General features: G+C 42.7%; 1 protein-coding gene across 4 annotated transcripts; it reads right to left on the minus strand.

The window, feature by feature from the left end:
* Nucleotides 1-297: 297 nt before the first annotated feature.
* wipf1b (WAS/WASL interacting protein family, member 1b) lies at nt 298-23,771 on the minus strand. 4 transcript variants are annotated; one of them, XM_084020866.1, is made up of 10 exons: nt 23,602-23,769; nt 14,446-14,553; nt 8,175-8,277; nt 7,860-7,989; nt 7,545-7,703; nt 4,917-5,637; nt 3,972-4,072; nt 3,618-3,836; nt 2,640-2,743; nt 298-2,168 (listed from the first exon to the last, which is right to left on the minus strand). In XM_084020866.1, the coding sequence occupies exons 3-10, from the start codon at nt 8,232-8,234 to the stop codon at nt 2,112-2,114; spliced, it is 1,551 nt and encodes a 516-aa protein (XP_083876992.1). In that variant the 5' UTR covers nt 8,235-8,277; nt 14,446-14,553; nt 23,602-23,769; the 3' UTR covers nt 298-2,111. The 4 variants fall into 4 exon arrangements, with proteins under 4 accessions (XP_083876992.1, XP_083876993.1, XP_083876995.1 ...); XM_084020867.1 differs by lacking the exon at nt 14,446-14,553 and having other exon boundaries at nt 23,602-23,771; XM_084020869.1 differs by lacking the exon at nt 23,602-23,769 and having other exon boundaries at nt 3,618-3,809; nt 14,446-14,690.
* Nucleotides 23,772-24,194: the final 423 nt, after the last annotated feature.

A 24,194-nucleotide genomic window follows, 5' to 3' on the forward strand; every position in this document is an offset into this window, starting at 1 on the left:
TTCTGAGAAGAACTCAGATATTTGGATTTTCTTTAGTTTTAGTTTATTGAGAAACTACAGTCGCTGAAAGGATGGATGTCTGTCAAATACACTACTCGAAAAATCTTCAGGCATGAGGCAGTTAAGTGGGAAAACAGTACATCTCAGTCAAACAGATCAGTGATGCATATTTGCATGAAAATGTTTGTCTGACAAAACATAATCACTTCATCAGCTACTCAGTGATCAAAAGATGCTCCTTTGTGCACAAGTATCTGTAATCGTCCACCGAGTTCACTGAAAGGAAAGCACATAAAGTATTTTAAAGCATTTTATTTATTGATGTAAATAGGTTTATTTCCATGCGATTGTCTTTTAGAAAATGTTTCTTTGAGCAACACATGATCATAACAATACAACACGCATACAGAAACCATTCAAAGCCGTGCTGGGTGAAGCAAAAAAAAACAAACAAACATAATACTGCACAGTCCTGAAACATAACTTAAAATAATACAGTCCTTCAATACCACTTGATTAAATCATACAGATACATACACAGGTCCTTCATAGCAAGTAAATGCAGCTTTTAGCAAAACAGCAAAATAAGAATCAGTTCAACTGTAAACCAATGCTGCCGTAACACCACACAATGTTCTTTAAAAACATCTCAATCATAAACATCAAATGTGCACTCACGTCACATCAAACAATCAAATGAAAAGTACCGTTTTGTTGTTTCAGACAGAAACACACAGATGTAAATATACATACTTCGAAGGCACATGTGGCTTTGGCAAATTAAACACCCGCATTTCCCCTGACGTTTTATGCATTGGTGGCAAGAGCTTGTGTGTATTGATGCTGTAATGAAGACACTTTGCTATACTGAGTATTTTATATGTTGTGGCTGCTGTATTGCTATTTTTTTTTTTTTTTTTTAATCAGCAGAGGTGATCCAATCCAGCTGAACAAACCCATACATAATCCAAGGCACATAAAGGCTAATTCCCTTAACTCTTAAGCATCCTGAAGACACAATCCTGGATAGAAAAAAAGGCACGAGGGAACAAAATAGGACAAACATCAAAAATCATCAACACACTTGAGCAAGCTGATGTTTGCATTATGAGCCCTGCACAGTTACCCTGGGACTCCAGATTTTGACAATAATATTGCAAAACATGTTGATTTAGCTTTACCTAATGCTGTCTGTGTTAGCAAAGTCTTGCCAAAGGCTGGTTCATTTGTCAAGTAGGAGTTTGTATTACTTTTTTTTTCTTTTTTTTATATATATAAAACTATAGCTGGTAGGCTAAATATAATATCAACCACTGAAAGCAAAGGATGAAAAAGTGAGTGAATGATATAAAGTGGGTCAAAATCCATGAAAATGCTGTTGTGATCTGTCTCACTGCAACCAGGTCAACAACGCCCACTTTAAAAGAAAAGTACCGACAGCATGGTTTTAGATCACATTTTTTCAAGTGCCTAAAGATGTACACCTTTTTTTCCTTCATTTTTTCTGAACACAGTGTACCGGAGGATAAACAGGCTTTGGTCTTTGCTGCTGCAGAGGCAAGTGATTTAAACTCCACATTGTGAGTCTTTTTACTTGGTCGACCAACCTTCAGGTCCATTTTACACATTGCAGTCCACAGATGAAACCACGTGCCACAGGTACAAGCACACTGGGCCTCATCCAAGAACATTTTGGTATTCTTATCTTATCTTTCTCTTACCTATTTCTCAGTTGGTATGAGCGTGGCACGTCAGATTCAAAGTAATGAAATATACAATCCATGAGTGAAAATCAGGCTTGGAAACCAGCGGACTAATTGCACATGACTTACGACAGGTCTGGACCACTCGTAAATTGTGTCCGCACCAAAGATAAAATTCTAAATTTGAGAAAATTGTTGACATAAATAATTTGTACAAGCCATTTAAGAAACAAATCTGTTCATATAAGTGGTTCTTGCATGAGGCCCAATAAGCACAACAGAGAGCGAGAGAGAGACACACAGACACACAGACACACACACAGACACACAGACACACACACACACACACACACACGTAGGGAAACAGAGAAAGTAGTTCCAGGGGTTGTGTTTGATGCCATCTCTTCTTCACCTCGGTAAAGGAGGAAGAGGGGGAGCTCCTCTCTCCTTTTTACCAGAACCTGAAAAGAAGCAAAGACACAGAAGTTAGTATTTGCCTCAGCTTCCCACAGGAGATTTCATTTTCTTCCACCAGGTGGCACTGTAGCTTATTTGACCTCAAATGATATTATTATCCATTTGTCTGTTTTAACTTATTTGAAGCTGACTATCAAGATCGAGTTATAAACATATTGTGTAACTGCAGTTGTAATTATTGTTGTGATAGGTAGAGAGGTAGTGATTAATAGTTTATTTTACTGATCTCAGTGGCTGCCGGTTTTATTGGGAACTCCATAAAGACTGTGTTCTTGTAATTGCAACTTGGTGAGGACATAAACAAGATTTTAACAAACAAAGTGAGGATATTTTGGCAGGTCCGTACTTCTTTAAAGGCCTGTTTGAGGGTTAAGACTCAGGTTAGAATCAGGTTTAGGTTAGGGTAAGCATAAGGGTTGGGGTCAGGCAGATGCAGGTGTGAGTGCGTGTGTTGGATTGACCTTTGGCCATCTTGCTGGGGTAGGTCTTCTGGAAGGGTACGTAGGGCTCAGGTGGAGGAAGGTCTGCCACTGGATGGAAAGTGAACCGACACTCCCACTCATCTGGTTTTTGGAAAGAAATGCAGTTAAGTGGTCTTCATCAGACAGACAAAACTCCCATTATACAAGCATGAGGCACATCATGAGGTTTGAGTCTTCTAGTTTAACAGAAAATTAATGTAGGGCTGTGGGTTTGGGCCTGTCACATTAAACAGGATTCTCCTGATTCGACACTAATCTGGAAACTATAAACCTTCAATTTACTTCAAGACACAATCTAAAATATGTGCAATAATTCAACAAGCTATATTTCTATTCTAAACTACATTTTAAAGAGAAGAATACATACTGTATGTTACAAATACATTATATTCCAACTGAATACACATATTTCAGACAGTGATTTACAGGTTCAAATTTGTCTTAAAAAGCACTACATAGTCACAGAATATTGTGACTATTTTTCCTGAGCAGGACATTCAGGACTGTCACTTCTTTTATACACTGCCTTCCAAATCAAACTTGGTACAATGGGATAAAAACAACACAAACGGGAGGTCAGTGGGTTTCTCTGCCATAGTTGAATGCATCTGAAGTCATGTGGTAAAAACAACACTCGGGGCAACGGATTTCTCTTGTAGATACTGGGAGAGTACAGTCTTTGAAAAGAGAGTCGATCCTCTCGGCATAGAGTTTACTATCTGCCTGCACAGGGCATGCATGGATTTATACTTTAGACAAAGGGTTTTTATTTTCCTTAAATATACTGTAAATATTGTTTTGCTCTATTCTCCTCCTTGTCCATCTTTTACTGGTGAAGTATGGTATTTCTGTTTTGTGCCATAAATTACATTGGCAACTACATTCCACACAAATTGTTGTATGAATACTCAGAGAAACCATATTAGCATTTAGCACCTTCAGGGCTTTTACTCACCCTGGTTGTGGTGAGAGTTTTGGAAGCCATTCCCCATGGGTGCTGGAGGAGGAGGGGGTCCTCCCATACCCGGCCTGTCTGGAGGGAGGGGAGGTCTACCTCCAGGTCCTCCACGAGGGTGCTCTGGGCCTGGCCGACCAATAGGAGAAGGAGCTGGAGATGACCTCACACTGGCCCCACCCATACTACGACCTGAGGGAGGAGGGGGTGGAAGAGGCCCTTGGAGGTAGGGATAAAAATTGACATGTAAGCTGATCCTGCATGATCACTTCACATAGGAGAAACACACTGTTTCAAACATCAACTCATTTTTAGAGTCACTCTTCGGTTGACCAATCAATCAAGGCTGCTCACCTGTGCGTGTGGAGGACTGGTTCCTGCCGAGAGATGGCGGCCTCTCGTTTGGTGGAGGCGGGAGATGTCCTGTCCGACCATGTGGCGGAGCTGGACCATGGCTGGCAAGGAGAAACAGAATTTTATACTTAAGTATGTTTGTGGTAAGAAAAAGAGCGATAAACTGAGAGCAAGCAGTTAACCTTTTCTAATTCACCCCTCTTAACCATGTCTATTTGAACAACACAGGAACATCTCATGCTGTGATTTTGTATCTAAAACATTTGACATTTGGAGATTTCTGTAGGAATTGCATTTTTTCCCCCAGAAAACTGGTATTCACAGGGTCCCTTGACCCCTCACCTCAAGATATATTAAGGAAAATGGGATCTATGGGTACCAACGAGTCTCCACAAAAAATTGGCATCATCAACAAAGATCGCTCCAACAACTTGAGATATTAGTGATATATACCTCCATCATAATGCTCCTAAATGGAACCCAACTTTGGAGCATTATTTAACATTTTACCTGACAAGCTAGCACAACATGGCTGAGACCCACCGATTCACTCAAACTCTGAGCCTGAGCCTGCTACAGCCACGTAAAGACAGGAAAGTCGGCAGAGGATGTGAGAAGTTAAGCAGATCTCACTACAGCAAGTCAAAATCATTGCTTCTGAAATATCATTATGACTGTGAAAAACAAACTATATTTTAAACTGAACATAGGTATGAACACATCACCTGCCTCTGCCACATAAGTATTTGATTGTTGAGCCAGATGGAGCGAAAAAAACATTCTTACCAAACAAAGGGACTGTTCTTTTTAAAGGGACACTACATTAGCAAGTTTGCATGAATGAAAAGCAATTGAATCTATACAAAAGTAGACTCAGTATCAGGAACATTCAGTGAACTCGTCCATATGGATAAAGGGCAGAAGCAGATGAAACTTTACCAGTACCTGTTAAGGGACAGGTTCCTTTGGGGCAGACGAGGGGTGCTGTGGTCGTCCCCTCCAGCCGGGCTAGGTGGGAGAGGAGGGGGGCCTGGTCGGCCCGGCGGGAGAGGGGGCGCACCCCCAACGGGTGAAGAACGAGAGAAGGGAGAGGAGGAAGAGACAGAGGAGGAAGGCTTGGAGTTGACAGAGGGAGGAGGAGGGGGCACATCTCGGGGCATAGATGGCCGATGACCTCCCATAGGTGGTGGTGGGGGTCGGTCATCAGGAAGTGGAGGCCTCCCACCAGGAGCGGGCGGTAAGGAAGGTCTGCTGCTGCTTGGGGGTGGAGGAGGAGGTGCAGAGAATCCTGGTCTCGGCCCAGCTGAGGAGCCTCCTGGTGGAAGAGGGAGAGGCCCATGCCTCCCTGGTGGAACACTAGGAGGTGCTGGTCCAGAAGATGGACTTGGTCTCGACCCTCCAGGGAGTGAGGGCGGAGATGGGCCCCCGCGAGACTGGAAGCCCTGGTTTGGGCGAGGTGTGCTGGGTACAGGAGGAGGGGGGCCTCCTGGAGTGTCTTGTCTGGATGAGAAATTTGGCCGGCCCTTGGGAAGATCAGGGACGTTGCTACGGACACCAGCAGGGGCTCCTGGAAGTTTAGGTGGGCCAGTAGAGCCTCCACCAAAGGGGGTGGGCCCACACGAGCGGATTCCTGGGGGGAGCATTGGTCCTCTGCTGGGTCCTGAGTCTGGAAGACAGAAAAGGCAAGAATTACATGACTATAATTACATTTGTGTATTCCATTAAATTAATGCGTTGCCTAGATGTAATCTTATGGCGTGGTGGATGACAATATCAGCCTCATTCCTTCCCGGCGGTGTAAAACAGACTTGGGAGCAAATAAAAAAGAAATATAAAAACATAACTCAAAGTGGTAAGTCGGCTTATTGTCATAACTTAGCCGGCACCTGTGTCAGAGCGCGTGTCACCTTATGATTTGCATTGCAGACTGTGTTTTTGCTCAGATTCTCTGCATCACCCTCAGCATACATAGAAAGTACCCGTGGCAAAGTAACGCAGTGCAATGCATACAGTCTGCAGCACTGTAAACGCTCGACTCCGACGTGTTGCACTGGCCAGATACATTTACATTTACATTTACATTTAGGTCATTTAGCAGACGCTTTTGTCCAAAGCGACTTACAATAAGTACATTTGTCAAAAGAAGGAAACAAAGAAACCACAACGAATCATTGCTGATAAAGTAAGAGCTAAAAATAGAACAAGTGTTAGGTCCTCATCTGAGTAAACTAGTACTTCAAGAGCAACAGTGCTACGATCAGAGTGCTATAGGTAAGGGTATTTTTTTTTGGGGGGGGGGGGTTAGTGGGTCATGCTAGTCGAGGTGAAGTCTGAACAGGTGAGTCTTGAGCCTTTGAGTGAGTCTTGAGATACGGCTCGAGGAGCTGACACAGATATGTCATTCCCTCAGATGAGAATCTGTATCTCTCATATATAAAATCATCAGGGAAGGACGAAGGGTTTTGCAGGTCCCTGAACCTTCTAGCTCTCCTAAGAGACCCTCTCACGATCCGTGCACTGAGCTCCACGGGATCTTCTCCCAATGGTGATGCCATTTTCCAAGAGAGCTGATTGGTCAGTAGGCGGTGCTTTTATACACGTTGATCTCTTATCAGGAACATAACCTGCTCAGGGGCAGTTTAGCTGTGCAGTGTGCAAGTTACCATGGAGATGTATACCGGTAAGAAGTGAAACACTGTAAGACTCAAAACCCAGAGTTTACCCTGAAGTTACTTCGCTAACCTCAAATCCTGCTTCGTAGTACAGGCCTCTGCTTACATACATGAGGGTCACTGGAGGCCTGGAGCCAATCCCAGCTGACAGAATGCCACTCAGGGGCCGTCCAGACGAAGCAAAACTAACTTTTTTTTAAGAAAATCCGCGTCCAGACGAATCCACTGAAAACGACTCAGCGCGCTGTAGTACATATTCCAGGCCCTTATGCGGCGCTGTTTCTGCTACAAAAACGCAGAAGAAGAGACGGAGCTTGACCGGCTGTTTGCCATTGCTATGGCAACACGTGAGAGCTACGGCTAAATATCCACCCGACCACCCGATCAATAAACACCCATAAGATGACAATTAGGCGTTGTCACACGTTGGGATGGATTAATTAGACCAATCAATGCCTTCATTCATGGGAAGTTAGCTAGTGGTTGTTTGTTAGCATCGTAATAAAGTAGCATATCTGCAACTTTTTTCCCGGAATATCGCCCCCCTCTATCGGCTCCGTTTTTTTCTTCCATACAGCGGCCCTGATACGCCGTCGTACAGACGAGCAGAATATCTGCTACGAGCACGGAGGCCGCCGTTGTTGTTGTTGTTGTTGTTACGAGACGTCGCAGGGGAAGAAGTCAGGCTCGAGGGTCGAGGAGCGGGGCGATGACGTCAGCGTATTCGTTTTCGCCGTCTACACGAAAATTCACACCTACGGGCAATTTAACAGTAACCAATTAACCTAACCAGCATATCTTGTGACTGTGGGAGGAATCTGGAGCATCTGGTGGAAACCCACGCAGGCACAGGGAAAACATGCAGATTGTAATTTAGAATTAATTTATAAATGTTTCTTACCATTTTTACCACTGTTTGCTGCAGACCTCAGTTTGGGCATCCCTCCCGCAAACAGGCCTCCTAAACCAGCAGGAGCCCCGCCACCGCCACCTCCACCTCCACCTCCACCTCCTCCTCCACCTCCTCCGCCGCCTCCTCCGCCGCCTCCTCCCTTAGGCTCTGAGAGGATGAACAAACAATATTACATGATAAATTGTAGGGTTGCGGGATGCAATCTGCTTGAGCAAGGTACTGAACACTCACACAAGTCGAACAAACCAGACTTTGGGCTAAACTAACTGTTTTTTCTCTGCTTACAAAGAGGTCTTGACTTACTGTCCAGTACGGGTACACTGCGGTCATTGGTTTCAGTTTTCTTTAATCTGGAGCCTTTACAGATGTCGGTCAACAGAGCGTTCCTTCCGTGCTGCTCTGAACGGTTCAGATTCGGCTTCTGTGTGTTGGCCTGAAAGGCAAGAACACATTCAAGAGGATGCAGTCAGTCTGAGACAGAGTACAGCTGCAGGATACAGCAAGAAAGAAAACAACTAGTGACTTTATCGATGTTTGTGTGTTAGATCAATCAGTAAGATCACACATGACATGATTTATCCACAAGGTGTCTCTGTTGATCCGACTAGAAGGACTTACAACATTTAAGGTGGGAGGAGGGGGAGGCCCTGGGGGTGGTGGTGGGGGGGGAGGCGGCATCTTCCTCTCTCCACTTTACTCTGTCTGCACTGGACGCTGCACCCTGGAGGGGACACACACACACACACACTTAATAAAATAGAACAGACTGGAGGGAGGTTGTCCCCACAAAACCAAAGTGTACAGTTATCTTTCCATCTACAATACTGACACACAATAAAAAGCTATTGCTAATATTTCTCAAGTAAAACCAAGTGGTTCTCAAGCTGTTTAGTGTGCAACTCGTATTTAGTTAACCACTAAATATGAGCACTGAGGTGCTGTAAGCTGCATTTCCTTTAAAGGCTACTAGATGCATGTCATTGTGTTGAAGTGACTGGTAAAACAATGAACGTATGAAGTCAAATGTTGTCCACAGGAAGCAGTGGTCACAATAGTTAACTTCACTTCCTTAAATATGTTTTGACGACATGTTTGAGACCTGGTTTGCTGAAGAGACATCATATCACATTCAGCCATGGTTCTTGCCTTTTGCTCGACAAACCTGAGCTCCATCCAGGATTTTAATCTGTTTAATTAATCAGGACTTTGTGCCATATTGGCTCTTAGAGAAGCTACAAAGTGCTGTTGAGATTATTGCTTGATTTTGTGGTTCTCAAATGGATTGTATGCATAAAACAAAATAGACAAAGTGATCATAACATACTATTAAGTCGAGCTGAAACATTAGGAGGAACTTTATTTGTTCACGATCTTCTCTTGCTGTGCCCGCCAAAAGTTGCAGGTTGATCGATTGATGGATGGATGTCATGATATTGGTTGAAATTGGTCAAAAATAGCCGATGTAAGCATGCATCAAATAATTTGTTTTCCAGGAAGACAAAACATCGGAAAATGCGAATAAATACAAACTTTTTTCTTTATATATTGTTAAATAGGTGAACAGTATGACCGAGGATGTGATCATTTTGCATTCCAGCTCGACTTAATAATATGCGATAACAGCAATTAAATAACTCCAATGCACTGATGCTGAGCTCACAGGTAATGACAACCTTACAGTAAATGTTTCATTGAACAGGAACTTGGTTAAGTTCCCTAAAACATGACTTCAAAACACGCTGTATATCTAGAGTTTAGTCCTTACTTCGTCACTTAATGCAGTGGTGTAACATGCAGAGCAAGAAAGATGCTACATTACCTGCCTGCATCAATTGCTGATTTTCTTATAATTGTTAAAGCTGCACAAAAAATACTATTCAACTTTTCAGGGTCTCTCCTGTCGACCAGAACTGCAGGTAGAAAATATGACCAAACTACCTAAAGAACATTAGCTACAAATAAAATACCATTGGATCAGGTCTACAACATTAATGTAAAGCTACTTCAAGGAAATAGTGTTGATGTTGATTCTGGCAGTCCCTGTGGACAAAAGTGGTATTGTTTCTGGGTCCCAGATTCCCATGAGAAAACATCTAATTTTACTGCAGCAGTCTGCCCCATGCAGTCCTGTTCTGGTTCTCCAGTAACTCCCTTCCCTCCATCAGGGCCTGCAATACTGCCTGGGCCCCCAGCAGCGTGGCGTTGGCTCCGACCAACGGAAGCAAAGCTCTGCTCCTGGCCAGAGGAGGAGCCGCTGAAGCCCGCCATGGAGCTCTTCACAGAAGTTGAACTTGGTCTGTTCACAATGAGCTGGCTGCTGCCGGAGACCCCTGCTGAAGGATCTTCTTCAGCAGGGGTCTGAAGGATAGAAACAGCCAATAGTCTTATTTACCTATGCAGGTCATAAAGAGGCATCAGTATTGAATTGAGAATGTCTCATAACCAGTTAAAAGTTTGTTGAAGTAACTTTAACCTATTGTATCTTTGAAGACAAAGACTAACTGCACTAAGATCAAAGAGGCGAGGTCAGGTAAAATGCCATGAAACACGCATTAAAATTCACTTAACTTTATCTCAAATTCAATTTCCACTCACACAGCTTGGCCTCTCACTTCATTTTAAGTCACACATACGCACACTCAGACCATCCTCTAGGGGCCTCTTACTTCCTGTATGCTGCTGACAAACAGGAAGTCACCACGCGGCTCCAGCACCGCAGCCATCCGGCTGCCAGGATGATGATACCTCTTCATCTCAGCTACGCATCGTTTTGACATCCTCCTCCTTCCTCACGCTTTCTTATTCTCAACAGTGCATCACTCCCTCGTTCTCCCTCACAATGCATTTGTGTATCGCCATTATTTCCCTTCCTTCCTCCTCATGCTCACTCTCTTCATCCATTTACATTATCTTGGCGTTCATCCTTGCTTCACCCAGCATCCTTCTTTCCTCACTCACAGTTTCACCCAGTGGGCTTTCGTTATGATCTAATCTCAAGTGCTCCTGCATGGTTCGTCACCTTCCACACCTCAAACTGATGTTGAGAGTGTATCTCTTGCTCTCTCTCTCTCTTCATCTGTCCTCACAGCAGGCTGCATGCACTTCTACTGCTGTGCACCAATGTGTATATAAAAACAACAGCAAAACTGAACAGAAAAAAAATGTTAATGTCTGGTATCTTAAACCAACCAAATCAAGATGTGATGGTCAATGTTCTTGCACGACACCACCGTCTGAAAGGTTTACTCAGGTCTCAACATCCAAATCCAAACCAGTTCTTTCCATTTCTGCAAAACCATAACTGGACATGATACACCGCTCGTGTCCAGTTTGTAATATTGACTGCATACAGTATGTAATATGATCAACACTTTTGCTTAAAGTTACTCAATCATCATGAGGATCTTGAGATAGTTTTATGAGTGGTAACTAAGGCTGGAAACGGTAACAGCAGGCAAATCACCGAATTACATCGGTCCTACCAGGCATTGAAACGCGAAATGCAACAGATACCCGAACATAATTAAAAGCAAATCATCAAACACGTCAAACATGATGAAGCCTTTAAACCTACATGGCGTGAATTTAAGGCTGGACAACTGCATAGTCTTTGACAAGACACAGCCATCTAAGGTTACCGCGGCAACTTCTGCTGACAGTGGCAACAAAACAGTTGTACTTTCCAACTTGCTTACGTTCGCTCCACTGTTGCTGTTGGGTAGCTATCATGCCTGGCTAAATTAGTTAATGTTAGCAGCATAGACTAGATTTGAAGCCAGCACAAACTAGTGTAACCGAGCGTCTTGGGTTCGCTTGACCGGGTGCATGTAATAGAATAATAAACCACTCAGACACAAGTACAGTGAACCTCAACAGCTCTGCTCGGACTCGGTCCCTCACATGTGTAAACCAAAACAAAATGAGACAGCCACAACACTTTACGGCAACCCTACGGCAACTCTACAGGGACACACTTCTCCAAATCACAGAACAGTCTGTTACACTAGCAGTAGGAAGCTAGTTTGGATCGGTTTCTTATCCCATTACAGTTCAGACCAAGGTTCCTCTGATTCCCAGACTGCTTTTACCATGGCAGAGAATAGGGCAAAGTTGAAGAGGCTGTAGCCCACAGATCCAGAAATTGATGTTTTGATGAGATAACTAATACCTTTCATTCAAAAAAAGTATCGTTGTGCATCGGTATTGAATTCAAGATATCGGAATCTGAATCAGAAATGTTTGTATTTTCAGTAGTGACCCGAGCAAAATGATTACATTAAAATAACAAAAACTCAAGTTGGTTAGAATACTTGTAGAAATACTTGTTGATGACAGTGGGGTCTAGAATGAAATTTGGTCCAAGTAAGAATCACTTTCACAGTTTTGATCCGGATGCAGAGAGCAGCACATCGACTCATTTCCAGTTAACAGTGATGAAATGACGCTGACACAACTGCACATGTAAGACCAGCAGAAATGGGGACTGTAATGGAAAGCCCCTCCTCGGTTTTGTGTGGTTGACAGTTGTCATTTCCACACCCAGAAATACAACTAAATGTTATGACGAGAAATTGCAAATTGAGTCTAGTTATGAATCGTCAGTTGGCGCCGACGATGCTGAGGCAGCTGAATGCAGAAAGAAATCGACTTCTGCTAAAAGAAAACAGGCCTGTTTGTTGAAATTTAAAATGCACAACGCAACTTCTCTGCTCCAGTACTCGCACACACACACACACACAGCCTAATATTAGCTAAGCATGCACAATGGCTCCTTTGACAGACGGAGAGAGTAGTAGAGGGGGAGAGAGGGTAGAGAGAAGGGGATACGAGGGTGAGGATCCTTTGAAGACACGCAGACGCTGAACGATGCTCACATGTGTTTCAGTTTACAAATGGCCATAAAAAGGCGTCTTCATCCTGCCACTGAGCCTCCTGTGCTACTCTACCTCATTATACCGTTTTCCCACTGAGCGACAAAAGCAATAAATCGTGGCTGCATTGATGCAAGTCACCGTTGAAGTGTCGCTTAAACAACTATCATTGCAACTATTAGCTATGCAAAGATATAGTGGATTGAAGTCAACCTGAGCAGAGAATGAAGTCTCCCTCTGTGTGTGTTGTAATCCAAGCTTCTCTCTGCTCCGTGTTCCTTTGAGTGCATGTGATGCACAGCTATTAGCCGCCGCTCTGCGCCACGCTCATACAAGGGTCACAGTTGATACAGCCAACCCAACCGGCAACGTTATCGTGGAAGCATAGCACCTCTTCTCCGGTTCCCCCTTCAGATTAACACGGTCAGCACTTTTGCTGTAGCACAGTTAGCACCGTTAGCTGCAAGCAGTCGTCCATGTTGAGAGGCATTGAAGGGCAATAGAAATGCCCTCAGTTTCATGTTTGGCCAAGGGTGAGAAAGAAAATCACTGATATAATAATAATAACAATAATAATAACAACAACATTCAAAATCAACAGCTGAAGTTGAACAGTTATATGATTTAAGTAGTTTACTTGAGGATTCTTGTTTGAACTTAAAAAAAAAGAGTATGATTTAATGCGCGTTGTTGACATGCTGTGGTTTTCACAGGGGTGATAATCAAGAGGAACTCAACTCCGCTCCAGCTCTCAGACAGCTCAATAATGAGCAAAACAACAAGACCAATCAAAACGTGCCTCGAGTAATTCAAGTAACAACTTTCAAATATGATACATGTGCATCTGTCTTCCCTGGAAATCATCAATTCAATGCTGCAAAGTTTAAATCTGGATTGATTGTGAACATTTGGGTGGAAAAGGCCATTTTAAACATGTTGAATGCAGCCCAGGGTAGTAATAAATGTGTCGGCTGTGCAGGAACAGTGCTGAGTGGCTAAGCTAACATCCTGTGGTGTGTTCACATGCACTTGCTCACACACACACACACACACACACACACACACACACACACACACACACACACACACACACACACACACACACACACACACACACACACACACACACACACACACACACACACACACACACACACACACACACACACACACACACACACACACACACACACACACACACACACACACACACACACAGCAGCTGTATCTGGCAACAGATGTGGCTCTGCTGCTGCTGTTGTTTTAGACTTCAACTCAGCAGTTAATTTTACCTCTCTAACATTCTTCAACTAAATTAATGCTGAACACATTTTGCAACGGAAACGTTAAGAGATCAGCATCTCTGTAGAAAGGCCCTTGTGTATTTGTCTTATTAAGTGAGGGATTTATTTTGAACAAGAATTGTTGTTTGCTCATTTTATGTGCTTCTTGTCATTTGGTGCTCTTCTAAAATATGTCAGCTTGGTTTGTCTTTCTATTTACTGTTAGTTTTTCTCTTTAAGTTGAGGGGAAGTCCGTCGTTTATGCCTGTGGCGTCGTGACCTCTCCTGATGCATTTCTTGTTTTTCGTTATCTGGTTATCCAGTCTTGTTTGTGCAAAAACAAGGGAGACAAGCAGGTACTCTGTCCAATCATCTGATTCAGGCCGAATAAAATAATTGGACAGGTTCAACAGTCCTGCAACCACCACAGATACCATTTATTTTGTTTCTTTTTGCATTTTTGATAGAAAACTGACTATAAATCACTAATCAATATAGATGCAGATTGATTTTCTGTCAATCAACTAAATTATTAATCATCTAGTGGATTCAGCCTCACACACGGGAAACAAATTTACTTGGTTTTAAACACGACTGAGCCGGAGTCCTCTGATAAACTGCAGCAATACATACGAGCAGACTTTTTACACACAATTTCATCATAACTAGATATCAACAGGGAAAACACACCCTACGTAAAACAGTGAAAATGTGTGGCTTAAAGAAAATACTTACTCAATCTGTGTCCATAGAAGAATCAGCAGTATATTCAGAAGACAGTAGAAGAAGCACCTTAGTTCATTCCTCATACAATTGCAGAATGTGAAGAGCAGCCACATACAGCTGGGGACAGGAAAAAGCGGAAGATTAGCTGCATCTAAAAATCTTAAAAAAACAAAAAAAATACATTGTGCACCGAGTAGAACTTCTTGATTCCTCTTCCTCTAAACTCACATCCCACGTTCAGAGAAGTCCCACATCAACTCACACAAACCTTATATATACACGGCACAAGCACACTTCCTCTTTTCAGTTCCCCACCTGGGGGAGGGGAGGGGGGGAGGGGGGGCCGGGATTCCCAATGCAGCAACGTTTTACAAGAACATTTAAGATCATTTCAGTAATTGTCGTGCCAACAAATATGGTGAAAACATATGAAAACACCTTCTGAATCTAGTTTCATATTATGAAACTACAATAGATTCAGAAGGTGTTTTCATCCTGCTAACAACGGCGTTGGCGGTTTCGTGACATTTTAATTAAGTGTCGGAAATCCAATTACGCTGTGCATACCAAAACAACAATGGCAGGTTAAGTGAGAGTTGAGTTTCTTTTGCTAGCCGTGTACATTTACACAACTCTTTAAACACAAGCAAAGTCGCTGTGCATTATAACGTAAAACTTCTTCTTCTGAGCTTTTGAAATACCCTGGTGGCAGGTCACACACATAACACGTCGTTAAAACGTCCGGCTTCCTGGCTCTATCCATTCACACTGAGGCTGTCTCGCCTACCCAAAATAACAAAATATCCATTGCAAAAATAATTAATCATATGCGAGAGTCTCTGTGCTTCACTGTTCTGATTAGTTTGCTCTTCCCACGATTGTCCTTGACTCCACATGTGTGCCTGTGACCATGCCAATATGCCATCGTGAGAGGCCTAAAAAAAATTCATGAAAACATGAATTTTAAGCACCGCAAGGAGAGGAGAGACAAATGAGGGGAGAGATTAGAAATCAGGCAAAAATCAACCCTAAACCTCAGAGTCAAATGGGCCCACGGCCTTTGTTTTATTGTTTCACTGAAAGTGAATTGATTCCAGCTACTCAAGCTGCTGGATGAAAGGGTTAGCATAGCTCCGCAGCAGTCACTTCCTGTCCTCTCAGTGTCACACTTCCTGCCTCACAGCGCAGTCAGGGGCGGCCTGTCAACCCGCCATCGGCCGCATGTCAATATTCTCTCTCTCTCCTGTCTTCTCTTTCAAGCAGCTTCTTAAACAGACACCTTGGCTTTCTCCGCTGCACTCAGCTGTTTTTCCTTACCAGGCTCCAGCGAGCGGAAACATGTCTGAGCTGGAATTTCAGTAAACCATTAAATAGAAAGACAGTGTTCCCCACCGAGGCCACTGCAACAGGCTACTGCATGAAGAAGAAAAAGTGCTCATAAGGTTATATCAGCACCTAGCCTTGACAAATGTACGAGAGGAATTTAATATGTAAAGCTACATGAAGAGCTTTTTCAATCATTGCAGCTTCTGGAAGTGATGCTGCTTAAATGACTGAGAATGAAACAAACATACAGCCACAATTCCCAAAAAGGCATTTTCTCAGAAATCTGGATTGTTTCCTTAATCACTTTACATTTTCGTGGTAAATAGATTGACTTATGTATGTTGATGCTTTGGCAACATTGTTCCAGAAACTTGCTAATAATAAAACCCGATTTGAATTTAAAGCAGACAGTCCAAATATCACACCTTTGGACACGTCTAACCCTGTTTAATTCTGTTGGACAAATTAACACAAAGAAACTTCCATCACAATGCAAAGCCATACACAAGCAGCAATGTAGTGAAACTCATTAATTTCATTGTTTAATTCTCTTTTGTTGACTGAACTCAATCAACTTTGGGGATGCAGCAATCATTTTAGTATTCGGTGGCTGTGACTTCCTTTTCTCTGAAATGCAAATTCTGTTTTTGTATGATGTCTGCGATGCCCTTACCACACCATGCCGTTAGTATGTTCACAAATCAGCAATTCAGGCTGAAACTACAAAATAATGTAATTATTTACAATATAATTTACACATAAATAAATAAATAAGTCAGCTTTAAAGGAAAACACCACCGCATTTCCATACTGAACTATGTTCTGCTCTGATGTTAGACGAGGTGATACATACCTCCCTCTCCTCTGTACGTGCACTCAATGGCTCTTGCGCGCACTTCGCGCAGCGCTAATTTGCTAGCATGTAGCTTGTCCTTCGGATCCAAAGGGGGGTGAAGTTAGAAGCGACCAAGCACTTCCACGTTGTCCCTATTTAAATACGGTTACGTGAGTAGTTACACGACCCAAGTTTGGTTACACAAAATGAAACATGCCAGTTTTTCTAAGCGGATAACAAGGATAACTATATAGTATGGCGGAATAACAACTGGAAGCACTTCGACGTCGGCGCAGTAATATCATCACTCAAAACATGACGGGACTATATACTTCTGCTTGTTTTCACAACCCTGTGCGATGCACGTTATAACCATGATGTTTGATTGTTCACAAACTATCTTACTACAACCTGATGCTTCCTCAACTGTGCACAAACTACTACAGGTAGTGCAGGGGACGGCGTGCAGGTCACGTAGGTTCTATTGACGGAAGTAAGAGGGGGAGCGGAGTGATGATATTACTGCACCGACGTCGAAGTGCTTCCAGTTGTTATTCCGCCATACTATATAGTTATCCTTGTTATCCGCTTAGAAAAATTGGCATGTTTCATTTTGTGTAGCCAAACTTGGGTCGTGTAACTACTCACGTAACCGTATTTAAATAGGGGCAACGTGGAAGTGCTTGGTCGCTTCTAACTTCACCCCCCTTTGGATCCTAAGGAATATACTGGGACAAGCTACATGCTAGCAAATTAGCGCTGCGCGGAGTGCGCGCAAGAGCCATTGAGTGCACGCACAGAGGAGAGGGAGGTATGTATCACCTCGTCTAAGATCAGAGCATAACATAGTTCAGTATGGAAATGCGGTGGTGTTTTCCTTTAACATGAATAGCAGGACATTCTGGGAAATCTGCTTAGTCACTTTGTGTCAGAGAGTTAGATGAGAAGATCGATATTAATCACAACTATTTGGAGTTTTGTGTAGAAAAAACAAACAAATGTGATAAAGCTTTAGAGTTGCTGGTAAGCAAATTGTGTTGCATTTTGCAGAACTAGGCTATCGGTTTCCCCCCGTTTCCAATTTTTGTGCTAAGCTAACGATCTGCTGGCTGTAGCTTCATGTTTAACAGAGATATGAAAGTGGAATTGATCCTCTCATCTAACGCTCTGCATCAACTAGAAGTGTGTGTCTGCAGTTGCACTGCCCTCTGCCTTTTCTTTTCATTTAGCTGCATTCGAGATTTTTCTGGGCGTAAACCTCTATAGAAACGTAGCGACTAGGTGCCAGATTTTAAGCTTGCAGACAATAGGAAGCTATGAAAACAGCAGACACAGCGCTGAAGAAAAACTTAAATAAAGCATGCCGAAATTCCAAGTAGACAAATGTTCCAGATTTAATCTGGGGTTCACCTGCTGTCATTGTGTCTTTAACAAGAGTCAGACATCACAGTTTGTATTTTCAGGACAACAACAGGACACTTGCTGAGATGCTAAGAGGCCAGAAGGTAGGTGCTTGAAATGTTGAGGCATCAGTTGCAAATAGAGCTGTTCGGATACTGATACCAGTCACAGAATTGCTTCCGATGCAGCCGAAAACGCTGAATCAGGTATCCGTGAGTATATGAATCACCGATCATAAATCACATTATAATAACGGAGCTAACAGCCAACATTAAAAGAGGTTGCACTGAGTTACATTATAATGGTCTTAGTAATAGGCAAAAGCTAAATTATATATTTATACATTATCATGAAGCATTCAAATGTAATCTGGTAAAAAAAATTTAGTTGTGACGAGAAACTTAAATAAATACAGCAGCTTGAAGGAGATGTTTTGACAGCCATATAAAATAGAAGTTAGAGAGGGAATTAGGAGCCGTTTTAACTTTATTTTTTTTACAGTGGTATCGTACTCCCATTGGCCGAACGGTATCAGCAAATCTCTAGTTACAAACACTGAATCATGATGCATTTGTGGCAAGGGCAAAAATATAAGATATCATTGCATCTCAGGAGTATTCATTTCTACACAGTCTCATCTGTATCAGAACTACAGCCTGGTGTTGCAACAGGAGCAGAGTTGTGTCTCAACATATTCAATATTTCCTCTTCGTTAACCACTGACAGCAGGAGCTCCATCCGTTCCCGTGTCTCAACGGACTCATTGAACTAACGTCATCAGGTTCAATTGTTCCTTGTTGTCCCTTTTCATCTCGCCACGTAGGGCTGAATGTGACGGCCCACGTCGATAACCCGGATCCTAACGGCAAACAGTCCTCAGACTCATTAGCCTCAACAAATACCAAAGGAGACTGAAGACAGGAGATGAGGAGTGATATGTCATCATGTCACACAGTCACATGGACAGCGCAGCTCTGCCTGCAGGCCAGTCAGTGACTTAAGAGGCTTTGTGATCATGCATCACACAACATATGACTCACATACTGTAGGCCAAGCACAGACGCCACAAAACAGCCTTCAAATGCTTCAACTAAAAAAAGTTAGACTCAGAAGTCATTTTACTGTGTTAATATTTGAGATCAACTCTGGCTGTACCTAGAGCAACAACAAGATGTTGGGACAAAATTACTTAGCCTTCTGTTTTACTCACATAGTTTCACAAGTGCAGCGTAGAGGGAATAAAATTGAGCAACGGCCACCTCTACTCAACTTTTATGTCTTTTTTTGATGTAAATCTGACACTAAAGGCATTTTTATGACCCTCTGACGTACTGACCACATATACCATTTGTGTTTAATTTATGGCTGTGTGAAGCCTTTGAGTGGTTGCACTCACAACACATGAGGCACATGGTCATGAGTTTCTGTGTTGGATGGACGGAGAGCTGCCAGGATCACATGCTTTACTCAGGAAACAGGGCTGAGCACAAAGAGGGCGCATAGTGTTGCATTATGTTTCTACTGCGTCCCACGTGTGCTAAACGAATCCCCACATGCTATCCTTCCACCGTGAAACGCGCTTCAGAGTGATGCATTCCTTCTCACGTGTTCATCTCTGAATGCACGGAAATGATGCGATGCTCTTTAGAACAAGTCTGAGTCCAATTCAAAAGAAGACGCGAGCCAGATTTGGATAAATGGCAGAGCGGGGGAGACGTGGCCGAGGTTCAGCCAGCCCCTCACTTCCTCACCAACGCTGGCTTCGTCCCACCCAGCTCATGAGGAATGCCAAGAACTCCGAGCAGCAATGAAATAAAACTTGTTCAGTGACAATGCATATGAATGAGAACACAACCAGAGGCAGCATACGTGATCATGTAACCTCTTCACCTTAACCAACCACCAAAACCTCAACCTCCTTTTTTCACAAACTGATGAGAATTTCTGAGCAGCATCTGCACAGAGCTGCTGCTGGGCGACTTCCAGCACAGGAACCAGCCTCGTACCAAATATGAAGAAACACATGCGGCCCAGGAGTCTATACATAGGTCCCTCATTATTCTGCACGAACTCAATGAGGTCGTCTGTGTCATAGCCACAGTAGAGAAACATTGACATAGCATTAGTTACATCACGGCTCTTTTTGTGGCCTGACCGGGCTTCACAGTAATGCGGCGTTCACACCAAACGCGAAGCTAAATTTTCACATCACATTACTCACGCAAGTTTGGCCACAGGATTTGTGTTTAGATGCACCAGAGGGGAGGCGGGGCTTACTTCCATGTAGATACCTAAAACATTTCATCGATCATGGACGGAATAACCACTATTGCTGCTTTGTACACGTTGTGGAAGTCCCAGATGCACCAGGAAACCAAACGCTGTCCTGTTCATAACAGGGAATTTAGCCATGCGGTCACTGTATCCACTGTACAGCTGTATCAACTGAATGGAGCTCGGGCTGATCGGTGCTAAGCTATGCTAACATTGATAGGCTTTCCCAATACAGTGTCATGCGAATGTTCAGCAATTGCACTGCATAATTCCCACCTTCCGCCGCAAATTTGAGTTAATTTGCGTCTTTGCATTAGGGTTGTCATCATTGGTTCAACCCAATGTAAATATTTGTTCATTTGTTGCATTAGAGATATTTTAATATTGGATATTATACATTTGGAGCCACGTAATGTGGTGTTTGCGCTCCTAGTCTCCTCAGCTGTATGTGAGAGGGGATGCAGCTGTCTCAGCAGAATCAAGCCTGGAGGTCATCTCTGAAAGTAGAGATGACGGACAAGCTGATGCTGGTGTCACACGAGGGACCAACAATCCAAGACTCCAATGGATGTGTGGTGGGAACCAGTGCAAAGGTCCAGAAAACCGACATTTGAAAGGGAGACAAATGGAAGCACCCAGTGACTTGGATTCCCTTATCAGGGACATAACAGCTGCATTATCGCTACTTTAATTCTAATATGTATCAGACAAAATACAAACTACAAAGAATTATGTTTGGCTACTGTAGCTGTACTGTAACTAAGCTTTTATGTCACATGACGTATAAGGGTATAGTATCTGATGTAACCAGCGTAGCTGTGCATGAGCTGGGAGACACCTGTCAACCAAAGCAAACCCCGAAATATTCCCATCCCTTGTTTTAAGATCCTCTTACAATACGTTTCCAAACGCGTGCATAAGAAAAAGTGTTATTAGTTCCTTCACAATCAAAATAATCAATGCCAGATAATCTCGATAATTGTCAAAATATGCTTAATACTTGTGTTTTATAAAGAACAATATCATTATTATAAATATAAGTATTTATTTTATTGCATCTTAGATAAGATTTGCATGATGAAAATCCTTTAAAGTTAAAAACAATCAAATAATCTAAAATAAGATGATCATAAATCTTAAGGTCTCCCTGCATAAATAAAGGAGAAATAAATAAAAACACATTTTTGTATCCTGTATTTTTACCCGGCTCTATTTTTCACAGACCTTTCAAGTTACAGATCTTTCAGTTATCCTGATATTGATGAACTTATTTTGAGTATAAACTCCTATATCCTCCATGTTCCTCCTGTCTGTATGTCCAACTGAACTGGAGAAAGACACTGAACCCCTGATGCTCCTGATGAGCCGGACAGAAGCTCAGCTCGCTATAAAAAACGGCATCTTTTAGTGGTTGTTGGCTGAAGGAGCCTCACTGAGTCCTCCTGAGGATTTACGGCAGAGTGGGTCCAGTTCAGACAAACAACATCTTTGTTTATTTCAAGCGGATACATATTTTTAACTGAAGAAACACATTAACATGTGAAACTGATCCAGAAAAACACTGACAAACTAACAGCGACTCACTGTACTGCAGGTCCACATAAGTCTATAGGACTACCAAAAACTCAGAATTAACTTCATCACCATCATTACAGCTTCTCCAAATGTTTCATTTGGCATTATCATGTGTTTCTGGCCTTGCTTGAGACATTTGGTGGACAGTTTTTATGTGAATAGATAAAGAAATATTGATTAACAGATTAATAAAAATCCATGTTGATGAGCACAAACTGAATGTTCTTTTAGAGAGTGTATGTGCATGCTGGCAAAAGACTCTCAGTCAAGTTTTTTAATACTATGGTTCAGGACTGCAAGTAGCGATTATTTTCATTGTTGATTAATCTATTGATTAGTTGTTCGGTCTATAAAATGTCAGAAAATGGTGAAAACACTCACATTCAAGAAGCTGGAATCAAAGAAGTTTTACATTTTTAAAATAGAAGCTGGTTAATTTTATAGTTGACAACTAATCGATTAATAATTAGATCTCTACTGTGGTTTAATTACTTTCTGTTTAATCCCTATTTGTATTTATATGTGTGATAAGTGTCATCTGATGTAATGCATTGCATGCACGTATGGAAAATAGTGTGCGCCACTCAATGACAGATAGATTATTATGTGAGATTTTGCTATGTTGGCTCCATTGTGACATGCAGGACCTCGCCATGAGAAGAAATATTCTTATTTATCTAATGACTGTCATTTCAACCGGACCTCCACTAGCATGTTGCACGACTGCATCAACACAGGAGTCCATTCTGCGAGAGGAGACCTCCTCAGGGCGAAACAGAGACGCAGCGAGTTATGACTTTAACAGCCCGACCGGGGCTAAGACAAGCCGGCTACAGTATCTGCTCTGTAAGAGGATGAGTGGATGGGCCTCTCAAAGGGAAAACTGTTTTTTATTCTGCTGCCTTTCAGATTACTGTCACATCAGCATGCATTCACTCTGAAATCCTCCATTCAAAGCAAGTGGCTCTCTATAAACTAAATGTTTACAGAAGGAGCTCAGTCTGAGAGTCTGCGTCTATGCAGGTGCATGGAGATGACTGCCTACAGCCAAATGGCATCCTGTCAAACAGGCTCCGAAGAAACACACACATACATAAACAAATTCCTTTTCCTTAGCTTTCTGACTTCAGGCCACTTAATGATGTGAATGATATGCCCAGCTGAAGTCAAGAGTATCTCTTTCAGTGTGCATGTGTGTGTGTTTGTACCCACCAGTGTTCCCTACAAAGCACTTCGAAAAGAAAACCCAAATATGTGGAAAACCCTGCACTCTTTCTCTCCTCTCTCTGGGCAAAAACACACAACTCCCAACACATCCCATATGTTCATTTTGACTTCACGCCGAACAGCAGACCAGTTCATGCAAACACGGTGGAGTTTTAAAAGAAAAGCAGTAGATGCATCAACTCCCATGGACCATCATTTGCGGGTGGAAGAAAGGACAGACCTTGGCCTGCCGCCACCAAAACCCCTGCCAGAGCTCTGTACCAGTTTGCAAGACGTTTGTAACCGACTAAATGCGTCTTTGGGCGGTTAAGTAAACAGCTCGTCTCAATTCATCAGCCTTCGCAGCTGGAATCGGCCCCAGCCTGCTTTCTGGAAGATGACAACTTATTTTCTCTCTCTCTTTTTTGTTTTTTTTGCTTGTAAAGCGAACTCCGGGTCTCACGGTTTCCGCTTCACTGAAGCTATTTTCCACACACACACAAACACAAAACTTAACACGAACTTGAGATAATGTTTGCTGAACGTACCTCCGTAGGTGTGAAACGCTGTGCACGGCTAATAATCTTCCATACAGCGTCAATATACCGGAGGTGGTGTTGAAGCGATGCGTGCAGCCAATCCTGAAGTCTGCAGAGAACTGTCTGGCAGACAGACAGGCAGGCAGGCCAGCTAAACTGGCCCCATCCAGAGCCCTATATACAGGGGGTTGAGCTAAGCGTCTCCTCAGGAACACCATGTGGGGAAATACTGCTACTACAGGAGTAAGGGGAGGAGAATCAAGACAATGATACAACCATTAATGATATAAAGAAAAACTTTTTTTCGTGCGGTACAACAGACGATTAGTTGTGTCTGGTATGGTGTTTGGTAGCACTAGCTAATAGTAAATGCTAACGATTAGCTAGCTAAAAAGCAGCTAGTTGAAGCTAACTTTGTAGAATACATGGATACATGAAACAATATCAAATTTGTTTGGGTCAAAAACATACCCTATGGCTAAATGCATGTCATCGTTTTTAGAAGCTTTTTACATAGCAACAAGTTGGAAGAAACAATGTCATCTACTGTTAATACTCACTAGAAATCCTCTCCAGTCAACCTCCCATTCCAGATAGCTAGC

Source organism: Eutrigla gurnardus, assembly GCF_963514095.1.
Source record: "Eutrigla gurnardus genome assembly, chromosome: 11".
In the NCBI taxonomy this organism is placed as follows: domain Eukaryota; kingdom Metazoa; phylum Chordata; class Actinopteri; order Perciformes; family Triglidae; genus Eutrigla; species Eutrigla gurnardus.

What these genes read in the sequence shown, in the direction of transcription:
- wipf1b (XM_084020867.1), bottom strand. Translation starts at nt 8,234, where the DNA reads ATGCCGCCTCCCCCCCCACCACCACCCCCAGGGCCTCCCCCTCCTCCC. An exon ending in AGGAACCTGTCCCTTAACAG is followed by an intron (nt 4,073 to 4,916) that starts GTACTGGTAAAG and finishes TCTCCTTGCCAG; the next exon opens with CCATGGTCCAGCTCCGCCAC. An exon ending in CCAGTCCTCCACACGCACAG is followed by an intron (nt 3,837 to 3,971) that starts GTGAGCAGCCTT and finishes CCTACCTCCAAG; the next exon opens with GGCCTCTTCCACCCCCTCCT.